Source organism: Dromiciops gliroides, chromosome 4 (assembly GCF_019393635.1).
Source record: "Dromiciops gliroides isolate mDroGli1 chromosome 4, mDroGli1.pri, whole genome shotgun sequence".
Lineage (NCBI taxonomy): Eukaryota > Metazoa > Chordata > Mammalia > Microbiotheria > Microbiotheriidae > Dromiciops > Dromiciops gliroides.
Genome location: NC_057864.1, coordinates 184,040,152 through 184,065,197, shown reverse-complemented (window position 1 = coordinate 184,065,197; position 25,046 = coordinate 184,040,152). Strand labels below are relative to the sequence as shown.

Sequence of the window (25,046 nt, the reverse complement as noted above, 5' to 3'; positions counted from 1 at the left end):
AATATGTAGTACATGGATACTTGGAGAAGGGGCAGGGGGAAAGAATAATAGGACTCTCTATATGTATGATTGTCTAAGTTTGTGTCTGTATGCCTTTGGTCGGGCAGGACAGGAATGTGAGACTACATGTCACTGGATATACTATTATTGTGCATGCTTAGGGAAGGGAAGGTATTTGTGGGGCTGTGCATGAGTTGGGGGGGGAGAATATTGCTACTACAAGAACATTTAAAATTAAGCATGTCAGTGACTCCTGAACACATGATTGTAGGGAGGAAAATGTGCCACTACATATGAAATTCTGAGGTTGTGGGCTGGGAGGGGTTTGTGTGATGATAACAAATTTGTTTTTCTGCATGCATATCTAATGATATCTATGGGAGGGGGGGCACCTGTGTAATCCTAAGAGTTGTATACCACTTGGTGTGGGAATAGGGATATGTGTCTATATGTGTGTATGAGTAGTGTATATGTGTGTTAAGGGCTGGAAATCCGGTTCAGTCACAACCCGCCATCCTCACAGTCACAGTCACAACACAGCCCCCTCATCTCCCCCGCTCCCCAACCCCTATTTCAGCTCCAGAAGGCCCTCCCCCCTATCTGCCCTCGAAGTCAACCATTTCCCCATAGTCGCCTTCTCTCTCATCATTGGTCTGTGAGGTATCAGTGACCCTTAGCGTGGATGAGTGAGGGCATCCTGTTTCTCCCCAGTTCAGGCTCTGTATTCAGTGTGAGGAGTCCCTTCCCTCCCCAGTCCAGGTTGCCTCCACTGTCCCTGACCCTCACCTTCTCTGTCCCTTAAACCAAACGTGCCCAACCAGGGCAAAAAGTGGCGGGCTCCTAGTTCTGTGGGCTGGCGTAGAGAATTTGGGTGGGGGTCCCTGGCCCTCAACGGTGGAAGAAATGGCTTGGGTGGGGGTGTGTGGAAACTGTCGGAGCCTTCTCCCGCTCTGTGTCTCCTCTCTGGGTGAACAGATGTCTCGGAATTTTAGATGCGCTCCCCGCTCCTCCTCGCTATAACCCCCCCCCCCAGCTGGCACCGGCTGCGGCGTGGCGCTCCCTCCCCCCCCCCAACCTTTCTGCTTCCCCTCGGAGCCCTGGCAGCCGAAGTGGCTGACGGACCGAGTCGGCGGCCGGGCTAGCTGGGCTGGCTGAGGGCAGGCAGAGTGGATCAGGCCGGGTTGGGGCAGGAACTCCGGCCAGAGGCGGGGAGGGGCCCGGGGGCGGGGTCGAAGTAGCTGCAGGGTTCAGCTAGCCCAGGCGGGAGGGGATGAACTGGAGACAGGCCTCTGGGCGGATCCAGTCTGAGCCTGCAACGCGATCTCTGTAGGTCTCGGTCTCTGTATGTGGCTGTGTCTCTGTATTTGTCTTTATTTTTCTCTGACCATCTCTGTTATCTCTAGGTTTCTGTCTCTTGCTGATCTGTGTCTGTGTCTGTCTCTACCCTCTCTGTCTCTTTTTCTCCTTCTCTTGTGGCTCTCTCAGTCTCTGCCTTTCCATTTCTCTGCCCCACCCCAGTGCCCAGATAGTAACGGAGAGAAGTCAGATTTCGCCAACTGCGGCATACAGGCCCCTCACCTCCAGGCAGATCAGCAGCAGCCGATCTCCTTCTCTTCCCATACACCTTCCCCTTCTCTTTAATCTAATTTTCCTCCAAATCCCCCCTTTCCCTTGGCACTAGGAAACCGTGTCCCCTGCCCCTTCTCCGATACACTGGGTTGCGAGCTCTAAAGCACTGATAAGATTGAGGTGTGGGTGCGAGTCGGGGAGAGAAGAGGATGAAGAGAGCTGGAGGCGACAAGAGAATGAGGCAGAGAAGAGAAACACCCTAATTCCCTCATCAGCGTTAGTTAGTTCATTAATAATCCAATCCAGTTGAACTCCGGTTTGCGGACCGAAGGAGACCGATGCCCAGCCCCGGGCAGGAACTCTGCCGGCCGGGCTTGGCCACCCCCTCCCACCTCCTGCCCCCGCATTCCGAGGTAAAAGGCATTTGTTCCCTGGCTGGTGCCAGCAGCGATTGGCAGATTCGGATAGGCACAGTCATTCCGCACACAGATGTCCCCGCGTTAACTCTTGTGATATGAATCCTGTCAGCTCTGAAACGAAGAGGGGAGAGACCCAGAGACAGAGACAGAGATAAAGACAGAGAAACGGAATGGAATAGAACAATTGCCTGAAGAAGACAAGACCAGGTGTATTTCCTCTCTCCCGCCCCTTCTCCCCTAGAAAGAAAAAGTCTCTGCAGACTCTTGGGGTAGATCAGTGACATTCTGCTCCCTTTTCTCTTCTTTCCACTTCAATCTCGCTGCTCTCCTCCACTTCCAGCGAGTTTTAACAGCATCACTCTACCCCCCCCCCATCCAAAGCCCATAATTCCAGAATATCAACATCGGAGAACAGGGAATTCGCACAATTCCACAAACGCACAAAATTCTGGAATTTCAGAGTGTACAAATTCCCAAACTGGAGAATTCCGGGATTCTAGAATATCAGAATTCTCAGTATTTCTTCATTTGAAGATGCAAATTCCAGGATGTCAGAACCTGATGATTTTGGGATTTTAGAATCTCTCTACTCGAAACCTCTAATTGACAGCTGTAGAGGGTGGGGGAGCCGTATGTGAAGCAGAACCGCGGTATAGCCAAATACCCTATTTTTCTTATACCAGTGGAGTGTAGAGAGACATTCTTGCAATAAGCATAAGAGTGGAGGGCCCTGGGCTCCTGGATCTCAAGTGCTGCCTATTGGACCCTGAGTAGGGGGTAGGAACGCCAATAAAATGAGTCCTTAAATTAAAAACAAAAGGAGGTCAATTTCACTGACCTCCTCCCAAACCCTTCTGGGCCAAAGACCTTCCCTTCCACTTGCCCATCCTCCCATCGCTTTTCTTTTGCCCCTTGCCAGGCGGTTATCGGGTCTGACTTCTATGCATTTCTTGAAGAAGGTCACTGTCTCCTCCAAAAGGGGTCTGGTCCCTCTCATGCAACCTTTAACCTCCTGGAAGAGGTATTGGGTGTTATAAAGAGGTGATACCTCTGAGGATGGATAATGGGGGCGAGAGGGTTCTGGGTTCGTGGTTCGTTATGATGAGTCTTTTTTTGTTGTTTTTATTTTTTGTTTGTTTGATGTTGGGTTTTTGCTTTTTGTTTTTTTAGATTAAACCCCCCTATCCTGTGTCATCATTTTTATGGGATCTGCAATTCTGGCAAAAATCTGTCTTTAATTTAGCTGTCCATATAAAAATCCTCACTGTATAATAATGAACAGATGCCATGGAATTTAAGCTGGAGCTTCGGCTCCTCCCCGCCTTCCCCCCGCGCCTGGCACCGGGCACTGGGCACCGGCTGAGTGGCATCGATTGGCACAGCCACCGAGGCGAAGGGTGGGCACGGGGCACCCCGGCTTCTCGCCAGGGTTCTAGGGTGGGGCACAAGGCGGGGGGGGCGATACTCAGGGGAAGGCGCTGGAGGGTGAAGAGGGTATGAGAGATTTTCATTTTCTACGAGGTGACTCAGGATTTGAGAGCTTTCTTCCTAGGTCCGTAGTGATAAAACACACGTGCTTACAGACACAGTCCAATTCGCGTACCTCGTCACCTCGGAACATGAAAGCCAAGATTTTAGTGATGCTAACTCAGCTGATATTGACCGACCGATTCCCCTTACCACCACTACTCCAGTTTCTTCCTCGGTTCTCTCCTCAGTCTGTATCCCAGCCCCTACGGGAGCCCGAGTTCGCTGAAAGCGGGTTTCATTCATTGCCCAGCAGGACCAGGCCCCCAGTTTAGTCTTAACCCTCCCTAATTCCCTGGGGAATTTGTTTAAAGCTGTAACTTGGTCCCAAGCAGGGTGAACCTTACGTCCCCTGGAGGGACAGGCAAAACCTGGGAAGCTACCGGTCATGGGGTGGGGGGTGGGGGGGAGAGATGGTTCTCAAACCCTCCCCATCTCAGTTCTTTCCCCCTCACTCAGGGGATGACTGAAGAGTGTAAGTAAATCCAAGGCTCCCACCTCTTTTCTCACTCCACAATGTAAAGATTGGGGCATGGGGTTGAAGTTGGGAGTTTCTGGGCCTTGGTTCGCCTCCCCCCCCCCAACGCAGTCCGCTTTCTCTTTAATGCGGCTCTGGCGAGAACAGATGTCCCGGAGTCGGGCTGGCTGCCCAGACCCGCCCAGCTGTGCCCTTGGCGGTGACTTGGCTCAGGATAGTAGCTGGCACGAGGGTCCCCAAAGGATGGTCGTGGAGAAGGATGGGGTGCCCACTCCGAGCTTCCAGCCAGGACCCGACCTGCCATCTCAGTTACTCACTCCGAGCGCAGGGCAGCCACGACTGGGAGTCCTGGGGCTCTCCGGAAAAGAGAGCGCTGGAGAGACGGAGCCACATCGAATTATTTCAAGAATATTACATTAGTTTCGTGTGCTATGGCGTCGTCCCCAACAGTAGAATAAGCCACACGGTTTTCAAGCTGGCGTCTAAGTCAGGTTTATAATACGGCTCGAGAATCGATATTAGTTGTTGGACAATCAGACCTGGTCAGAAGGGTTAACTGCTCTGGGACTGAGTTCTGGCATATTCTGGAGCTACCGAGAAAGGATGGATTAGGGTTCTCATTTAAGGCTATATACTCTTCCTCTGGGGCTCGAGGACCCTCCTGCGGTGTGGGATGGGGCTCCTGCAATGTGCCAAGGTTGTGTGACGGTATCTACTCCCTGTCCGAAGCCTTCACTCTGGCCGCCTACCCAAAGACCTCTTCCAGTCCCATCGCACTTCATTCCAGAACCCCCTCTGCGCCCTGACCTGGCGCCCAGGAAAGTCTCTCTCTGGTCTCAGGACCACGGCTGAGAAAGTTTCCGAACTCAGAGCGTGCTCCAGGCGTAGCACCAAACTTCATCCCCACCTTTCATCATCTTATCCCAACCTCTGACCCCACTATGGTATTTAGTGAGAATTTGGACAAGGATTGAACTGACACAGCTCCAAGTCTCATTCTTAGAATTTCCAAGTTTGATTTTCGCTGGTCCCTATTACCTCCCATTCTTCCCCATCATCACCTTCCAAAAGCTGGGGCCAGAGGGAGGAAGGCAAAAAATGATTCAGACTGAGAGACAGAGACAGTGAGACACAGAGAGGCAGAAACAGAAAAGGAGACAGAAGGCAAAGACCGCAGGTCGGAAGTCCGGGACTAGTGTTTACCTCTCTCTCTCTCTCTCTCTCTCTCTCTCTCTCTCTCTCTCTCTCTCTCATACACACACACACACACACACACACACACTTCCTTTAAAAAAATTTTTTGAGTTTGAGAAAATACTCGGGTCACAGACAGCCGCGCTCTCCAGCTCAAGGTATCAGTTGGGGGTTGGAGACTTGGGCTAGCAGGATAAGACAGTGGGTGAAAGAAAGGTGCGCCAGGTGTGTTAAGACTGTGGGGCCAGAGACTTCTCTCTGGACTGGTGTTTCGTGGATTCTTTCTCTCCTTAGTTGGTAACGGGGAAAAAAATCAGACACAAATTAAATCGCTCGGAAAAAAAAAGATTCTTCCCGAATCTTTAGAAAGTGCTAACTCTGGAGCTTCTGGGTTCTTCTAGATTCTCAGGGGAGGAAGGGAAAGACGAAGACAGAAGGAAACTGAAATCGTCGATCCTTACCCATTAAGTACCAGAAACTGGGCGTTTTGCTAGATTTCTGCAAAATAAGAGAAGAGAAAAAGAAGGGGGGGCGGGGCGGGGGCCACAGAGCCAGCACTTTGCCTCTCTACGGGTGGCTATTAGGCTTCTTTGAGCTTGGGAGGGGTATTATTTGGGTATTTTATCTGGGTGTTATCCCTTGTACTTGGAGGGGGTGGGAGGTAGAAGGGAGAGGGCCCAACCAGCAGGCGAGAGTGGAGGCGAGGTGGAGAAGACGCCAGGAATACTAGCATACGGATCAGTACTTCCCCCTTTTCACTCAGGACAACTAGAAAAATGATTGGAAGGGAAGTGAAATATATACATATATGCATATACATACACATATACATGTATATTTCTCTATATTTCAAAACATAAATTGTTTTGGTAGGTCTGGGGGGAAGGAGGGCGTTGACAGGGACAAGAATAAAACCGAAGGGGAAAAAAAATCCAGTTTAACCACGTACTCCAACCCCAGAAGGTCCCAGTGATTTCTGGAGTTAGAGTAAATTGAACACTTCTGCACTTGGAGATTTTTCATATGGGAATCGAGGGAAGAGGAAGAAAATCTTTTCCTTTCCCCTTTGCCCCTAGGGCACAATGCTGGTCTTTTTTTTCTCCTCTTCCCTATCCTCTTTCTTCTGCTGATATGACTTTTCTGGGGGCTCTGTATGACTCTGTGTGTGAGAGAGGAGAATCTTGGGGCTTCTCCATGTTATCTTCTTTTCACCTCTCCTTTTCACTGGAAAAGTTAAGGATGGAGTAGAAAGGGCAAAAGACAATCGTCTGTTGTGTATTGGTATGGGAAAGTAAAGGAAGAGGGATAGGACAAGAAAGGGTGATTTCTGAAGATTTGTAGGAAGCAGAGTTGCTCAGAATTATGGTGGATGGGGATGGCAACTCTTCCCAACCCAGTCATCCCCCACCTTACCAGCCCCTAGACAAAGCTTCTGTACAACATGATCTATCCCTCCAAATGATTAGGAATTCAGCTCCAAGAAACAGGAATCAATATCTAATCAGTTTCTGGGAGAAGCAGAGTACTGGGGCTATGCCAAGTTAGGGTCTTAAAAGAGATCTGTCTTCCTCCTTCTCCATGTGGACCTTTCCCGGAAATTTTGGAATGACTGATTGATTTCTTCTAAAAAGTAATGATTGTGGAAGACCAGTTAAACCATCTCCAGGTCTCAGGATCTAGACACCTGAGTCCTTTCCCCCTCCAAGATCCTACTGCTCAGGCCTCTGCTCTGCCCCTAGGCTCAGTTGCACAGAACTGAATTGAGCCATAGGATGCCTGAGTCCTGGGAGGGCAAGAAATGGGAGAGAGGACAAGGTGGAGGGGGAGGAAAGGAAGGGAGGGTTCTTCTGCCTCATGGACAATGGTTGGGAGGAATCTCACTTAGATCTTGGAAAAAGAAATCCCAAGGTTGAGAGAGAATACTTATGACTGAGAGCCCAGAGCAGAATCCCAGGAGAATTCTGTGAAATTCTGAGAAAATTGCAGTGACTTTCCCTGAAAACTGCGGGAGAATTCTGGGAGAAATACAGGAGGGGGCGAGGACTGTGATTGTCTCTCTGCAATGTGGGACTAAGCAATAGAGGACAGCTATGGCTGGCCTGATCTTCAACCTGAGTTCAGCACCAAGGCAATGGACAGCTCAACACAGTAACAGTTCTTCCCGGCTCAGGTGTTGGAAGTGTTTTTCTTTTTCCTTTTTCTTGTACCCATTGGGAAGGAAATAAAGGTAGGTTATAGGGACAGTCAGACAATATGTTTTGCCTCACCCACCACTTTCGAATTAAGATGTTCTCCCTTGTCTCCACCCTCTCACTTTTTTTTTGCCCTTGATATCCCAACACCTCAGAAACTCTACAGCCTCCAAGTTCCCCCTTAAAAGAAAAATCATGCGGTTTTAGAGAAAATTAGGCTTGCCTTTTCCATGATTGAGAAGTATGTATGGCGGGAAAATTGTCTATATGACTGTGCCCATTATCCAATTCCTTAGTGTTAAGGTTAGGTTAAGTAGGTCCAAGACAACATAGGCGACAAGCTTCAAAGAAATGTGGCACTGATTTTTAGGAGAACTGGAATTTTGTGAGAAATCTTTGAGTATAATGAAGTGATGCAGAAGCATCTCATCTGCTGTGTTCTCTTCCTTTCCCCCATTATTTCAGAGTCCTCTCTTCTCTGAATAGTATGAGATGGAAGAGAGAACTGCTAACTCAAAAATATAGGGATATTGAGTGTGTATTTGCTGCCGCTGAGTTCTAAAATTCTCGGTGTTTAAAATCCGGAGGATTTTGTTTGGTCTATTTGCAAAGGCTTATCCAGAACCAATCTCCAACTCTCAATATTTTGAGTCGTCCCCTTGACCTCTTCCCTCTCCCCAAAGGGCACAAATTTAAAACTTGACGGCCCAAATCCCAGAGCCTGAAAATGATCGGTCTAAAACTCTGGTTTTAAAAAGAACACTTTTCTCCTTTTTTCTTCCTTATGATCTTAAAAACAATGTATTGCTCTGCCCCTGACAACTGGCTCTTTATTAGGATTCTCTCCCCCACCCCCTTTTCGTGTCTGACACATGAAGATACGAGTCTCTCTTGTCATCAGGTGCAGATGATCCCCCTCCTGTGGCTTGACTTTTTTCCCTTTGAAACCAGCTATAGAAACAGATGTATGTTGTTATTGTTGTTTTAAGAGAGAAGGCATGTGCTTATGTGAGCATGTGTCTGAGTGTGTGACTGTCAAGTAAGTGCCTATGTTCTTGCATTCGCCTGTACGTGTCTGTGCAAATGCATTATCTGTGAGTACCTGTTTGTCTAAGGGTGTTGACTTGCACGTCTCTGTGGAGTTCTATCTCCACACGGAGGATATAATTGCCCAGGACCCAGGGACCCCTGGCCGCCTTATAGCTAACCCAAGGTGCCACCTCCCTTTTCCGACCTCTTTTAAACCTGCTTCGTCACCCCAACCCCGCCAGTCCCCTGATCCCCAAACTCAATAGCCCCCAAATAAAATGACGCCACCGTGAGAAACCGCCGTCCAGCTTTGCATCTCATTTACATAAATATTTATTAATCGTCATTAAACTGAACAGAAACACGCAATGCACTTCGGGTGTCCAACGGGAGTTTCAGCTTCGATAAGATGTGAAGGTGAAATTGCGTGTGTTTGAGTGTAAGAGAGAGATTGAGTGTGTCTGCGTGTGTGTTTGCATTTTTGCTTTGTGTCAACATGTGTCTATTCGCCTGTTTGGTTGCGGACTTGTTCTTCGAGTACCTGTTTCTCCTTAACTTCTGTCTATTTTGTGACAAGAACAAAGCGGAGATCCTTGCCCCCTCCGGGCCTTGGGTGCTGAAGAGGGCAGATGAGGACCAGAAGGACCCCTCGGAAAAGTTTCGTCCCCAGGAATTATATCTGCCCAAGCATCCTCCTGTCTATTCCCAGGCGTCAACAGGGGAAGACCACAGCAACAAAGCCCTAGGGAACTGATTGACCCGGCTTGGAAAGTGGAAGGGAGGGAGGTCTGAAGGGAGACCCGGGCTAAAGGGATGCCTCTGGCCTGCAATGTTTCCTTTCCTCTTTCGATTCCCCAGACCCGAGAAAGGCTATAGCTAGCTCCCTTCTTTCCCAAGTAGCATTGCATATTTACCGTGTGGCTATGTGTGTGTTCCTCTGTGTCATTGTGCATGTCGCTGTGTCACTGTGTGCGTGTGTGCGTGCGTGCTGTGTCAGTGTGTGTCTTTATCATGCAACCCCCCCCTCCCCAAACCGACCCTCCCCCAACAGTTCGCCATTTCATACAAATTTGGAAACAGGTTTAAAAAACAGTATGACGCACAATGGGGACGGGTGAGGAGGGGAAAGGGGAGGGTGAGGAAAGTGACACTGATGTCCCAAATCTCGGAGTCACTGATTGTAAGAACCGAGGGAAGGGAGGATTGAGAAGGGGTGAGAGGGGACTAGGGAGAGAGGGGAGGCGCCACGTCCCCAACTTCACCAAAGTGCACATATCCGCTTCTGCAGCTCCGGCCCCGGCCCTAGAGCCGAGGAGGGGTGGGGGGGATCCCGGGGGGCCAGGGGGCGGGGCCGCTTGGCTCAGTCAGAACCTCCTTGCATAGATATTTGTGTCTTTTTATTTTTTTATTTTATTTTATTTTATTTTTTTTGCCTTTTATTGCTTCTAAAAGTTCTTACTGTGTTTTCTCTCCGCTCCGGACTCTGCGTTCGGCCTCCGTCGCCTTTTTGCGTTTTTGTGTTTGTTTTTTTGTGTTTTTTAAAAAAGAAAGAAAAAAACAAAAAAAGAAAAAAGTCGGAATCTGGTTACAATGGTCTTGACCTTTTTCTTTCCTCTCGGATCCCCATCTCCTCCCCCTCCTCCTCCCTTCTACGCCTCCCAACTCATATCAGGACTCCAAAGTGCTGAGACCGGGTGGGTGGGAGGCATTCAAGGCCCCAGGTATGGAGAACTTAGTATGTCCTCTTTAGGAAAGAGAACCCACTATCTTCCACCCCGCCCCTCCCCACCGCTTCTGCAACCCCCTTTCTGGCATTTAAAAAATAGAACTTAACAAACGAAATGGAATCCGGCCGCTGGGCCGCCCCCTCCCCCGGTCCCCTTCTCCAGGCCCGAGCTGACTGTACTGTTTGGGGGCTGGGGATGCGAAGAGGAAATTAAGGGAAGGAGTTGAGAGTGTATGAGGGCAGAGAACCCGAGGGGAAGGGCTGGGGAAGAAGGCGCTCCTGGAAGAAGCCGGACCCCATGGGAGAGGTCCTAGGAGGGGTTCCCCCTGGGGAAGGAAAGCTTCTGGGGCAAAGGAAGAGGGACGAGGGAGGGGGGCGAAAAAAGGGGGAGACATCAACAGGTAACCCGACTGCACAGCTGAGGGGAACGGAGGGAGCCTGGAGGAGGGGGTGGCCTCTAGTTAATGTGGCCCTGCCACCCAAATCCCTGCCACGGTGGGGGGTGGCCCACCTTCTCCGGAAAAAAAAAGTAAATAAATTAAAATGGAAGGAACGAACAAAAAAGAAAAAACAAACAAAAGAAGGGGTGAGGGAGGAGAGTTCTCAATTATGGAAAAATGCATTGAGTTCCTCATACATTGGGCCTCGGTCGTGGTGAAGGTGCATATCGTAAGACAAAAGATTCTCCGAGTGGACGCTCCCGCGCACGGCCGAGGAGCCGAAGACCAGGCCGTGGCCAGCTGGCCTGGAGCCGGGCAGGGCGGAATAGTGCATAGAGTAGTGGTAGGTTTTCTCGTGGTCCGGAGACGAGTCCTGCTTGAGGGAGAAGTTACCGTTGAGGCAGAGCGGAGGACTCAGCGGCCCCTCGTACTCCGAGCTGTTGTAGTCGGGGGAGGCGCCCCCGCCGCCGCCCCCGTACAGCGTCTCGTAGGCCGCACAGTAGCCGTGAGTCCGCAGGGCATGCGTGGCTCCGCCGCCCAGCCCGCCACCGGCTTGACACTGCGCGCCCGCCAGCCGCGAGCAGGGATACGGGTAGGGGTGCATAGCGAACGGGCCTCCCGAGCCGTGGTAACGTCCGGCCCCCTCGCCGCCTTGCTCGGTGAGGAAGTTGCGCGAGTTGAGCTGGAGGCAGCCGGCCACCAGGTTGGTGGTGGGCTGCGACAGGCCCTTGCACAATGTCTGCACATAGGACACCAGGTCCGGCCGCTTGCCCGAGCGCAGAATTTCCGAGAGCGCCCAGATGTAGTTCTTGGCCAGGCGCAGCGTCTCGATCTTGGACAGCTTCTGCGTCTTGGAGTAGCACGGCACGACCTTACGCAGGTTGTCCAACGCCGCGTTGAGGTCGTGCATGCGGTTGCGTTCGCGCGCGTTGGCCTTCTGCCGGCGCAGCTTGGAGCGCTCCAGCCGCGCCTTGGTCATCTTCCGCTTCTTGGGCCCCCGCTTCTTGGGCCGCTCGCCTTCCGCCTCGTCTAGCCCTTCCTCCTCCTCTTCTTCCTCCTCCTCCTCGCCCCCCAACTCGCCGTCGTCTTTGGCCTCACCCAGCGCGGGGTCCGGGGGGTCTTCGCCACGAAGAGGGCCCGGTTTTGGGGGGCGGACGGGCCCCGGAGCTCCAGCCCCAGGCCCAGGCGGCGGAGGCGGCGGCTGGGGCGGCGCGTCACCCTTTTCACTCCTGGGCTCGTCGTCGTCGCCGTCGTCTCCCCAGCTGGCAAACTTGGGGACGTCGGGGAGGAGGCCGGGCTCGCTGAACAGGCGGGTCAGCATGGTGGCCTGAAGAGTTGGGGGAGGGGGAAGACAGACAGACATAGACAGAGAGGTGAGCTTGGGGCAGAGGAGACAGGGCAGCCAACCCTCCCAAGTTCTGCGCTCTTGTTAGTGGTGGCTTTTCACACGCACACACACAGACACATACGATCCCCTTTTCCAGACCCCCCCCCCTTCCCAAATTAAACCTCTCCCTCAGGTGACCTCTTCCAAGCCTCCCATCCCCATTATCTTCACAGACATGCATCCTGGAATGGACTGTGGAGCGAGTGCCCCTCTCAACCTCTTGCCTTCTCTTACCCTTTGCCCCATAGTAACCTCTACCCACCCCTGGGGCACTTAGAGGGAAGAGGTACCCCCTCCAAGGCCTCCTTCCTTGCCTCGGAGGAACACTCTGCCCGCCCCCCCCCCCCCCGCAAGCCTATCTAGAAAGGTCCATTTTACTCCCGGCTTGGGAGCCTTCAGATTCTCTGGTATTGGGGATCAGGTGCTGCTCTCCTCCCCGCCACACCAGCGACCCCCTTTCCTAGGCCGGGAACCCCCAACTCCGACCTCCTTGTTATTATCCTGGGTGGGATTTGAGACCGACCCCCTCCCCCTTCTCTCTGCATATTTTCTCTATGAGTAGGGGTGTGGGGGTGGAGGAGTATTTTAGAGAACGAATTTCTCCGCTGGGGGCACGCCCCGAAATAATTCTCTTTTCTCCCTCCGGGCGGAGACTTTGAGTGTTTCTGGCCGTCCGGCTTCCCGGTCGTGCCTCGTGCCCAGGGCCGGGTGGGTCCGACTTCTCTTTGCTTTGCCCCCTCTGTGCCTCTCTCCACCCTCGCTGCCAGCCGCTCCACCGCCCTCAAGCCCTAATCCAATTTTCAACTTGGCCCCGAGCCGCCCCCAGCCCGGCCCGGCCCCCGCCCCCAGCTGCCCCCAGTCTTAGAGTCGAATCGGTCCCTGTCTCCGGCTCCAGCTCCAGCTTCTTCCTCCAGGCCAACATCGGCTCTGCCCTCGGACTCCCGGCTTCAGGGCTCGGGGAGTCTCGGACAGGGGACTCGGGGTGCGCGTTAGGAAGCCAGGAAAACAAGCTCCTGCCGTCACCCCAGCGTCCAAAGACACCCGGGACACCCCTAAACCTCGCCGCCCACCGAATGGCTCCCCGAATCTCGTTATATTTGGGATTTGGTGAGAATCCGTTTTTTCTTTTTTCTTTCTTTTTTCCTTTTTTTTTTTTTTTTGCTGAGGGACATCTCGGGTTCGGCATGGGAATCATGGGGAAGCGGAGAAGGATGTCTGTCTTGTCTCAGCCCCTTATCCCCCAGCCCGCTTTTCTTGTCTTTACCCGGAGCCCCTTCAAAAACCAAAGCCACCACCTCCGCAGCCCAAGCCCCAGAGCCGCAGACCCCGGGTGGGGGTGGGGGGAGGCAGGGATCCCAGGGTGGCTCCATTCCCCACCCTATGGAGGGGGACCATACCCCAGGAGGCCAACGGGGCATTTGGGGACTTCCTGGTCCTCCCATTCTAAAGCCCACATCCAAAGCCCTCCCCAGCTGGCGGTTCAAATCTCCCTGCCCCTCGGACAACTTACCTCGAAGCGGAGTCCAGGGGAGAGGGGAGGGGGGAGGGGGGCAAGAGAGAGAGGGGGAGAGAAGGAATCTTCCTGTCTATTTCATTGTTTCCCCATCTTCAAGGAGCGGGGGCAGCGGCTCCTCAAGGCGGCGGGCGCCGGCGTCTTCAGAGCGCCATGCGAAGCGGGGAGCGAGTGTGGCATCTCTACCAGGCGGGGGTACCAGCCTCTATGCCAGGGCCATATGGGCTTGGCACGTCACGGGCAGCAGCTATCACATGAGAGACGGTGATTGGCATGCGTCTGCATTGGGGGAGAGCCGGCTCCCCCGGGACCAGCCGCCATCTGTCACTCTCTACTCCCAAAAAAAAAAAAATTAAATAAATAAATAAAGAAAATAAATAAATATCTCTTCGGTCCTCCCCTCCCCTCCCAGCACAGGGAAAAGCGGGGCTTTAGATAGGGGTGGGGGTGGGGGAATAGATCCCTTGGGGCATGTCCCCCCAGACGGAACAATAGGGTGGGGAAGCTGGAAAGGGAAGGACTGTGGGGGGGCCGTGGCCCCTTAATCTGCCCTTCCCCCTTCCCTTCCTGGAGTCTTCCTCACATCCACCCCCTAAGCCCCCAAGGTGGGTCATGGACCAGACTCAGGGCTGGGGAGGCAAAAGGGGCTGTGTTCTTGCTGCCACCTACAAAGAGGGCCCCCCTCAAGCCACAAAGGGACAGCTGAGGCCCCCTTCCCAGGGTAGAAGTCCCTGGGTGGGTGGGGAGGGGGTGTCCCCAGCCCAGGCCCCATAGGTAGGTGTTGGCATCATGCCAATCCTCATTCTAGCTGCCCCTCCTCCACCCACCCTCATACAACACACACACGCGCACACACACACACACACACAACATATGTGGCTGAATGAAATTCAACCAAAGGAGAAGCAGAGAAAGAGAAAGATTTGCCTCGGTGTGTCTCTGTCTGCATTTCTGTGCTTCTGCTTACATGTGTGTGAGACTATGGAAGAATTAATGTGACCATGTGTGATTCTGTGATCGTGTTTGTATCCAGCTTCCCAGTTTGATTGTGTGTGGGGGCGTGGGGGTTGGGAAGAAGTCCCTTGGCTGGGTCCATATACATCAGCCATCTGGGAAGGGTATGGGTATGGACTGCTAACATAGACCTCCCCAGGCCCTAGTCACTCCAGGGGCAGTCAGTGCCCCTCCTTGGGAACTAATCCTGTTTCAAGAAGGTGAGGGGGCTGAGTAGAAGCTCTAAGGTAGGGGAGGGGGGACCTTCAAGTGTTACTCAAGTAGTTAGACTCCACTAACCCCTACAGAGCTATTCCTAACTACCCTAGAGGGCTGCTGAGAGGGTACAGGCAGGTGCCTTCCTCTTCCCCCCTCATTGGCCCAAACATCCTAAAGAGAGCAGAGGCAGGGATGTTTTGCATGTTCATGCATACACACATACACACACATGCACAGCTATTCCTTATACAATGATACAGATGTAGTGGCTACACATGCATAAATATTTCAATGTATATGTCAAATGTATACATATGTGCTTGCACACACACAATCATACAAGCACACTCCTGTATTTACACTTACCTGTACATAGACCTGGACATTTGTACCTCCGTAACCTGACACACACTTACTTTCACTTATTCTTCTACTTGTGCACGCATAGGCATGCACACAAATAGACATCCTTCAATTTCTCTTTTCACTGATCCCGGGTCTGGGAGAACGGGGACAACTCGAACAGGGAGAAAAGGAGATATTCACACTCTTTGTATCCAAAACGCTTATGCCAGGACTTGCCTTGGTGACAGGCATAAGAGACAAATGATTGTAGGAGGGAGATTACTGTTAAAGATGCCCAGCCCCACCCCCATGAGTCCACTTCTCTGCCCTCCTTTCTGAAATTCCAGGAAGCCAGCTCTGTTCAGGTCCAGGTGGAGAGGTATGTGACAGGAAATAGAACTGGCAGCCAAGAGCTGCAGAAATTTCTCCATCCCAAGGGACAGTCTCCTTAGCTTCTTCAGGACTTAAAGAAGCCTCCTACTTCCCCTCTCTTTTTGTCCCCACCCCCATCCCAGATTTCTCCACTCTTTTGAAAAAGATGCCTGTTATCTGAAGAAAGGTTCTCTCTTCCCCAAAGCCAGTCAGGTACATTCCAGAATGTCAGACTATGGGGCAGAATATCTAGGGCCTCAGGTCACTGTGATTTATACTATTTTCCACCCCCCAGCCCCATCATGGGCCAAACAGAGCAATTATGCATTTGGACAAACACACACACACACACACCAGATCTTAGAACAGACACCATTGCCCTAGGAAGAAAGGAAGAATGGAAGTAAAGAAGGGAGAATAGGTGGATTAGTTCTGTCCTAGTTGACATTCTGTCCCTGCTGTCTCTCCAGGGATAACACCTCAGGCTCTATCAAACACTAACCTCCTGCTTCCCCTGGGGATTGAAAGGCTACACACCTGCTTCCCTGAGTATGTTCTCTCCAGGTTTTCAGGTGCCCCTGTTCGCTGAGTTATTTTTGGTGGGTACCCCCAACCACATGCTCTCTCCTCAGGGAACCCCTGGAAGAAAAAAGAGCTACTAATGCTTTCTGGAATAAGAATGGTGCCAGAACATCCTAGGATAAGTAGGACCCATCAGAGGTTGTTACATCTCTCTTCCTGCCTCCAAATCTTCCACCTGTTCCAGCCTGAAACTCTCTTTGAGCCCTTTAGAAGGGGAGTTCTGAGGTGATGAAGGGAAGGAGAGGAAGAAAGGGATCTTGGGAAAATAATACATTTCTGCTCCAGTTTCTTTCTGACCCCTCAGGCGAAGTTCAGTAGTATCAGTATTTCTTGGATTAGGGACGTCCTCAGGTGGATGGGGAGACAGGAGCCCAAATTTCAAACAACTGCTAGCTGGTTCCGTTGCCTCCCCCCACCTTTTGCTCCCCTACCTGCCATTCTCTTGTCCCTATAATGACCCCAGGGTAGACACCTTTGCTGTTAACCTGCCCTGGTCCTCCCTTTCCTTTTGCCCAATGAGAGAACAGAATGGGAGTGGCAAAGGGGAATCTCTGCCTGTCTTCAGTTCTATCTCTTTCTTAGTCTCCATCTCCTCTTCCTTTCAAAAAATGGAGCAAGTTTTTCTTCACTTGACACATTTCGACCTTTTCTTTTAAAGGAAATAACATTAAAAAAAAAAACAGGAGAGGAATTGGAGCCAAGGGAGATTTAGGGTGAGCTTGTCTCCGTGATTGGTTGAAAGACACAGACACACAAGCACACACGGAGAGAGGAACAGAGAGACAGAAATGGAGAAAAAGAGACTGAGAGAGGCAGGACACCCAGAGATACCATCTGTTCCTCCCCCTGGCATTGGAGGGAGGGAGTTGGTTAAAAAGGGGGGGGAAGGTGAAGGGAGCTGCAGAGACTCAGACTAGGCTAGGGCCCTTTCTAAGGTTCCCATTCCACATGGGACCAGTGTTCAGAGAGCCTTGTGTTCCTATGGTGACACAGCCCCTATCCCAAGGGAAATAGATCTCTGGGCGCCTAAGATGGCTGCCTTGAGGGGGTGACAGCCATTTTGTTTCAACTGGGACTCTGAGAGGGCAAAGGGGTAAGGAGTAGACCAGAACAGGAGTGTGGTGGAGGGAGAGAGGGAGGAAGGGAGGGATGACAGTGGTGGACTCCTTGGTCAGCTAGGGGAATGTTTGTTGCTTCACAAGGAGGATGAGGCTACTATGAAATAATCTCCTATCACCTCATTTCCAGCCCTCATTATTCAGTTCCAAATATCTAAGCATTTGCCAGTCTTTGTGTTCATGGCATCTAGCATGTAAGATTGTGGAGGTGGGGGGAGGAAGAGGTCAGCCTTCTCCCACCATAGAGGCAGAACTGAGATCCAGAGTCAGAGTCCTGTGCATGTCCAGACTAAAGGTCTATTCCCCTAGCATGAGGCATGTGGAGGCAAGGGGGAAGGGAGAGGTGGGCAGGCTGGCACTGTCCAGCCTGTGACCATTCTGTAAACTAAAAATGCCCCTAAGCTTCCTCCTGATGCCTTGGCAGAGCATGCCCACTCCTCTACCTCTATCTGCCCCCTTGTCTTCCAGTAAGGTGGTGAGGGACACCCACCTTCAGTGCCTTTTCTGCTCCAGGGTGGGCGCCAGCCGGGCTCTCTTCCTCCCTCCTTTCCCCCCACCCCCCGCCCATTGCAGTGTGCTAGGGAGCGGCGGGCACACCAGATGGCGTGGCTGGGAACGCAGCGACGTTGCCGGGAGGTGAGGGCTGGCATGGGAGCGAAGCAGCAACTTGCCTTGTGGTGCCATGGGGTTGGAGGGGGAGGGCACGTACATCATTGAGCCCTTCCCCCCTGTCTCCTGACCCCAACCAGGGTGCCCATCCCACAGAGGCCCTCCTTGATTTGTTCTCTCTGACCTCTGTGCCACTTGCTCTGGGGCTGGACACTATCCTGAAGCTGGCTGAGCACACCCCTAGGATGCCAGGCCCTTGGGCAGAGTGTTCTGGGAGGCAGCCACGCTGCCTCCTTCCCTCCATGGAAAAAGACAAACAAGGCAAGCTCCCTCTTCCCCCAACCCCATCAATGAAAGACAAAAAATGGGGCAGAACAGTCCATTAACAAGGAAGTCTCCTGCCTTGGATGGGGTATATGACCTCTGTCCCCAGTGACCTCCGACTCATGGATATGGAGCCAAAACTCTCTAAGAAAGGGAAGCATTTTTCCTCCTGATGCCTGTGAGCTCCAAGATTTCTTTCTCCTGTTCAGTATTTTTGGACCCACAAAACAATTTTTTTGGTGAGGCAATTGGGGTTAAGTGACTTGCCCAGGGTCACACAGCTAGTAAGTGTTAAGTGTCTGAGGCCAGATTTGAACTCAGGTCCTCCTGACTCCAGGGCCAGTGCTCTATCCACTGCGACACCTAGTTGCCCCTTACAAAACAATTTTTAACAGAGCCTCCTCCCTATACCATTTGAAGTGGGAAACAGGTTCAAATTCCCACCCTTCCCCTTAGCAGCCATTTCAGGGTCACACAACTAGGAAGGGTCAAGTGTCTGAGGTCAGATTTGAACTCAGGTCCTCCTGAATCCAGGGCCAGTGCTCTATCCACTGTGCCACCTAGCTGCCTCAAACCATTTGATCTTAGGGAAAGTATTTCTTCTCTCTGAGCTTCCATTTCCTCCTCAGTGAAATATTTTAGTCTGGCATTCCATGTGCAATTTTGCTTCTGACTCTCAGGACTTTCCACAATGGCTCAGTTCCCTTTCCTTCCAGGAACTCTTAGAAGTTCCCTCAGTGCCTGTATCCTTCTCACTCTAGAACATTCCATCCTCCACCCCCTTCTCTCATTGGTGAGTTTCTCCCGAGGCCTTCATTTTGAAGAAAGCCCCAGACCAGCCCTTCTTGTGGTTTTGCTTTTGACTCTCCGGACCCTGCCCCATGCTACCTTTCCCATCCCCTCCCATCCCCCTCCCATCCCCTCCATCCCCCCCCCAACTTTTCAGTTCCCTTTTATGTGTCTCTCCCCTCATTAGAATGTAAGTTGCTTGAAGACAGGCATTACCTTTTTTTCCCTTCTTGTATTCATGTCCTTTGCATTTAACACAGTGCCTGACACAGTGTCTGACTTGACTTTTGTGTTGATTTGTGCAACCTCCTTCATAAGGTATTTTTTTGTTTGTTTGTTTTTGTGGGGCAATGAGGATTAAGTGACTTGCCCAAGGTCACACAGCTAGTAAGTGTCAAGTGTCTGAGGCCAGATTTGAACTCAGGTCCTCCTGAATTCAGGGCCAGTGCTTTATCTACTGTGCCACCTAGCTGCCCCACCTTCATAAGGTTTTAATAGGGAAAGCACTTTCTACATCTTAAAGCCCTAAATAATTCTGAATTATTGCTGTTGTTATTATGTGAGTTGCCACCCGCTGTTTGTCCAATTTGGGCAGCTCAGGGCTGTCCCTCCTGCCTCATGTTCAGATCATTGTCTGGAAGACCAAGGTGAGGAGGTAACATATTTCCTGTAAGAAGGGTGACTTGGAAGGGAGGTGACTCGACTTGAGGGTGGAAAGAGCAGCATTAAAATCCATGTTTGAATAGGCCTGCCCTGTGCATAAGGCTGGCTCTAGGCACTGAACCCTAACCCTCCAGATCATAAAGCAATTTCCTCCTAGTCTTATTGTCAGTGATGAGAACCTGTGTCTTATTTCAACAAAGGGCCTTGATCATCCATGATACGAGCCAGAATGCCTGGGTTATATGTCCAAAACAGATGTCTCCCTTACTTTTTTCACAACCTTTAATGTACCTTAAATATCCCCAATGAGGCAGTTCAACTCCAAGGGATATATGTGGATGAGGTCCTTAGCTTTATTTCCTGTAAGGGCAAGGTGGGAAGGGACTGTAGAATTCAGAATGGGAAGAGAGCTAAAGACCATTCAACAGAATATAATCTTGAGGACAGGGATTGCTCCTTTAAAAAAAAATACCCAGGGACAGCTAGGTGGCACAGTGGATAGAGCACCGGCCCTGGATTCAGGAGTACCTGAGTTCAAAGTCAGCCTCAGACACTTAACACTTACTAGCTGTGTGACCCCAATTGCCTCACTAAAAAAATATATATATATACCCAGAGCTTGGTATACAGTGGGTGTTTAATGAATGCTTGTTGAGTTGAAACGAATTTCATTTTGTCTAACCCCTTTATTTGGTGAGGGAACTTAGAAGAAACTGAGCCCAAGGTCATATGGGCAATATATAACAGAACAGGTTTTTAGGACTGATAGTGAGAGGCTGAGAAGAAGCCCAATCACCCCCTGGGCCACGCTGTAGCATGAACAGTGTGTCCTAGAAGCAGTGCTTCACTTTAAGAAGGAGTAAAAAACCAAGAAATAGTAAGCCAGGATGAGTAGACAGAGACCATTGAAAACTTCTTTGGGGGAAAGGTAGACCACAATACATCCTTAGAAGAAGAAGATAATAACAGGGTCAAAGCTCCAACATCCAAAGCTTCCAAGAAAAATATGAACTGGTCTCAGGCCATGGAAGCTCTCAAAAGGGACTTTGAAGAGAAAGTAGGAGAGATAGAACGAAGATGTAGAGAAAGAGAGGAAGGAATGGAAAGAGAAATGAGAGCAATGCAGGAGAGTCATGAGAAAAAAGTCAACAGTTTGAAAAGCCAAATGGAAAAGGAGATTAAAAAACTGTCTGATGAAAATAACTGCCTAATAATTAGGACTGAACAAATGAAAGGTAGTGACCTTATGAGAAACCAAGACACAGTAAAGCAAATCCAATTGAATGAAAAAATAGAGGGCAATGTGAAATATCGCCTTGGAAAAACAGCTGACCTGGAAAATAAATGTAGGAGAGATCATTTGAAAATCATTGGACTACCTGAAAACCATGACCAAAACAAGAGCTTAGACACCATCCTCCAAGAGATTGTGAGGGGAAATTGCCCTGATAGTCTAGAAGCAGAAGCTAAAATAGAAATTGAAAGAATCCACCGATCACCTCCTGAAAGAGATCCCAAAAGGAAAACCTCCAAGAATATTATAGCCAAATTCCAGAACTCCCAGGTCAAGGAGAAAATATTGCAAGCAGCTAGAAAAAAGGAATTTAAATACTGTGGAGCTCCAATAGTCTATTCTTTTTTTTTCTTTTCCTTTTTTTTGGGACACTGTGGGTTAAGTGACTTGCCCCGGGGTCACATAGCTAGTAAGTGTCAAGTATCTGAGGCCAGATTTGAACTCAGGTCCTCCTGAATCCAGGGCCGGTGCTTTATCTACTGTGCCACCTAGCTGCCCTCACTTAGTCTTTTAGAGCCCTAATTTCCCCATCTGTAAAAGAAAGAGATAATAACTAATATTTGCAAAGTGCCTTCCAGATATCTCATTTGATCCTTACAACAAACCTGGGAGTAAAGGGCTGTTATTTATTGTCATTTTGCATCTGAGGAAACTGAGACAGACAGAAGTTAAAGAAATTGTCTAGAGGCACATAGCTAGTCAGAGAGATCAGATTTAACTCATCTTCCTGACTCTAGCTCTCCTGCTCAATCCACTGTAACACCAATCTACCTCAAAGTAGAGCTTTAGCTCAAGAAAAAAAAATGTGAGTTATTATTATTACTTTGGTCTCATGTTCTTTCCTCTAAATTATATAGGTTGGGGTCGTACATCTAGGTGAGTGAGTGGGCAAGGGCATGACCTCCAGTAGAAGGGAAGCTCCTCTGGGGGCAGAAACTGTTATTTTTTTTTCTTGTATCCCCAGAACCTAGCATAGTAAGTGGCTCATAGTTGAAACTTCATAAATGTTTGTTGGTTTGGGGTGAGCTCAGCCATTCTGAATCCCTCCTTTTGGCAGAAAATGATTTCTCCCTCTTTGTATTTTCTTATGGTACTTTGTTTGGGCAGCAGTCAGGAAGGCCTGGGCTGGAATCCTGCCTCAAACACTTACTAGATGTGTGACCTTGGTCAGGTCACTTAACTTCTGTTTGCCCAGTTTCTGCCTCTGTAAAATGAGCTAGAGAAGGAAATGGCAAACTGCTTCAGTATCTTTACCAAGAAAACCCCAAATGGGGTCATGAAGAGTCAGACACTACTGAAACAACAGAACAACAATACCCTTATCTTCTGTCCTTTTTATCACATGGTATTATTCTGTATCATATTTGCTGATGGAAATCACTTCCCCATCCCTTATCTTGTAAAGTTATCAAGAATAGGGACTGGGCAGCTGGGTGGCACAGTGGATAAAGCACCAGCCCTGGATTCAGGAGGACCTGAGTTCAAATTCGGCCTCAGACACTTGACACTTACTAGCTGTGTGACCCTGGGCAAGTCACTTAACCCTCATTGCCCACACACACACACACACACACAAAGAATAGGGATTTCATTTTTAATCTTTAAAAGGTTAGGATGTAAGGTCCTTGTCGGTAGCAATTGTTTACATCCTTTGTGTTTGTATCCTTGGTGCCTGGTACACAGCAGGTGATTAATAAATGCTTATTGATTGATTAGCAAGTGTTTGGTAAATAAATGAATGAATATCTTCCTCTCCAAGTGTTAGGGAGAGTGCCACCATTTGAATTCCTACTGTTCCCCTTGCTTGGAATGCCCTCTCCCATTCCTGTCCACTTCCCTGAATCCGCCAAACCCTTCAAGTACCACCTCTTCCAGGAAGCCCTTCTTGATTGACTACCTTGGCCTTTAGTATATTTACAACTTCTCTGAATGACTTTCTGTCTAAACCATTTATTTAGCACTTACCTCTGTTATCAAAGTTTCCAATCTTCCACCTCCAACACCTTGTCAGAAGCATCATTCCTTTTTTTTTTTTTTTAGTGAGGCAATTGGGGTTAAGTGACTTGCCTAGGATCACACAGCTAGTAAGTATTATGTGTCTGAAGCCGGATTTGAACTCAGGTACTCCTGATTCCAGGGCTGGTGCTCTGTCCACTGCGCCACCTAGCTGCCCAGAAGCATCATTCCTAATAACAGTTCACATTTCTATTTCACCTTATAGTTTACTCTCTGGCAAACCCCATGAAGCAGGGAATCTTTGTGTTGCCCTAAATTTATACATGAGAGGTTTAAGTGATCTTCCCTGAGCAAGAAAGTAGAAGAACTAGAAGATGAGTCCAGGTATCCTATCTCACAATCTCATGGCAAGACCATTTCCTGAAGAAATACTATTATTTGAGAGACATGAGGATAGGTTCATACAATTTAGCACTAGAAGGGATTTTAGATATCATCTAATCAAAGCATAGACTTAGAATTGGAGTTTTTTGTTGTTTAGTCATTTTTCAGTTGTATCCGACTCTTTGTGACCCCAATTGGGGTTATCTTGGCAAAGATACTGGAATGGTTTGCCATTTCCTTATTCAGTTCATTTTACAGATGAGGAAACTGAGGCAAACAGGGTCAAGTGACTTGCCTAGGCTCACACAGCTAGTAAGTGTCTGAGGCAGGATTTGAAATCAGATCTTCCTGACTCCAGGCATTGGTATTCTATCCACTGCCCCATCTCCCTTCAAAGTCAAAGTCATCTAGACCAGCAATATCAAACTGAAATAGCAATAGGGGGCAGCTAACCCATACATAAGGATCTCTGAAGGCCACATATTAACATTATCTATGCTCCATTATATTTTAATTTTTTATTAAGTATTTTGTTAGATATTTCCCAGTTACATTTTAATCTATTTCACCTCACAATTGCCTGAGTTGTTTAACACCTCTGATCTAGACCAAAGCTTCTTAAACTGTGGATCTCCCATATGAGGTCAAGTAACTGAATGTGGGGGTCACGAAAAATTTTATAAAAGTAAAAGGTTATGTATACTGATTTTATATGCCTAAATAAACTTGGGGTTGTATAAAAATTTCTAAAGGGATCGTGAATAGAAGTTTAAGAAGCTCTGCTCTCGACCAACCCTTTAATTTTGTAGATGAAGAAAATGAGGCCCAGGAAAGCTGTATCTTGCCAATGGTCAGAGAGGATTTGAACCCAGGAACCCCGACTCCTAATCTAATGTTCTTTCAATTGCACCTTATTATCCCCTTAACCTAAGCCTCTCATTTTTTTTTTTTTGGTTTGTTTTTTGTGGGGCAATAAGTGACTTGCCCAGGGTCACACAGCTAGTAAGTGTCAAGTGTCTGAGGTCAGATTTGAACTCAGGTCCTTCTGAATCCAGAGCCAGTGCTCTATGCACTGTGCCACCTAGCTGCTCTTCTCTTTTTTGAGGGTAAATAATTTGATATTTATTTAGTATCTACTATGTGCTAGGAACCTAGAGATTTAAAAATATCAGTTTCTGTCCTCAAGGGAGGGACAGCAATCTACTGTCTGTGTCTCATGTTTAATCAATCAACTAACATGAAATTATAAAAAGCCTATTGTATGTTGGGCACTGTGCTAGGTCCTAGGAATACAGGAGACAAAAATGAAAAAATTCCTTCCCTCAAGGAGCTTTAAAAACAAATTGGTGTAGGGCAGATAGGTGGCGCAGTGGATAAAACACAGGCCCTGGATTCAAGAGGACCTGAGTTCAAATCTGACCTCATACATTTGACACTTACTAGCTGTATGACCCTGGGCAGGTCACTTAACCTCAGTTCTCTCACCAAAAAAAACCCAACAAAAACAAAAACAAATTGGTGTATCTAATGGTACAAGAAAGTTCCAAAGGACTCATGATGAAAAAGGCTCTCCAAATCCAGAAAAGAAAAGAAAAGAAAAGAAACTGTAGAATATGAATGCTGATTGGACCATACTATCTTTTGTTTTTGGTGCTGTTGTTTTTCTTTTTTGAGGTTTTTCCTCCTTGCTCTGATTCTTCTTGTATAACATGACTAATGCAAAAATATGTTTAATGTCATATATCAGATTACCTGCAGTCTAGTGGAGGGGGGCAGGGAGGGGAGGGAGGGAGAAAACATTTGAAATTGCAAATCTTATCTAAACAAAGGTTGAAAACTTAAATAAATTAATTAATTAAAAAAAAAACAAATTGGTGGGGCAGCTAGGTGGCACAGTGGATAGAGCACTGGCCCTGGAGTCAGG

General features: G+C 49.2%; 1 protein-coding gene across 2 annotated transcripts; it reads right to left on the bottom strand.

Moving 5' to 3' along the window:
• Positions 1–8,725: 8,725 nt before the first annotated feature.
• NEUROD2 (neuronal differentiation 2) lies at positions 8,726–13,609 on the bottom strand. 2 transcript variants are annotated; one of them, XM_043963009.1, is made up of 3 exons: positions 13,472–13,609; positions 10,772–11,901; positions 8,726–9,911 (listed from the first exon to the last, which is right to left on the bottom strand). In XM_043963009.1, the coding sequence occupies exons 2-3, from the start codon at positions 11,893–11,895 to the stop codon at positions 9,854–9,856; spliced, it is 1,182 nt and encodes a 393-aa protein (XP_043818944.1). In that variant the 5' UTR covers positions 11,896–11,901; positions 13,472–13,609; the 3' UTR covers positions 8,726–9,853. The 2 variants fall into 2 exon arrangements, with proteins under 2 accessions (XP_043818944.1, XP_043818943.1); XM_043963008.1 differs by lacking the exon at positions 13,472–13,609 and having other exon boundaries at positions 10,772–12,233.
• Positions 13,610–25,046: the final 11,437 nt, after the last annotated feature.

Bases quoted from the DNA above. Each gene is read 5' to 3' on its own strand.
- NEUROD2 (XM_043963008.1), bottom strand. From the start codon at position 11,937: ATGTCTGTCTGTCTTCCCCCTCCCCCAACTCTTCAGGCCACCATGCTG. The intron at 9,912-10,771 runs GTATGAGGAACT...AAACGCAAAAAG, and splicing joins CACCACGACCGAGGCCCAAT to GCGACGGAGGCCGAACGCAG.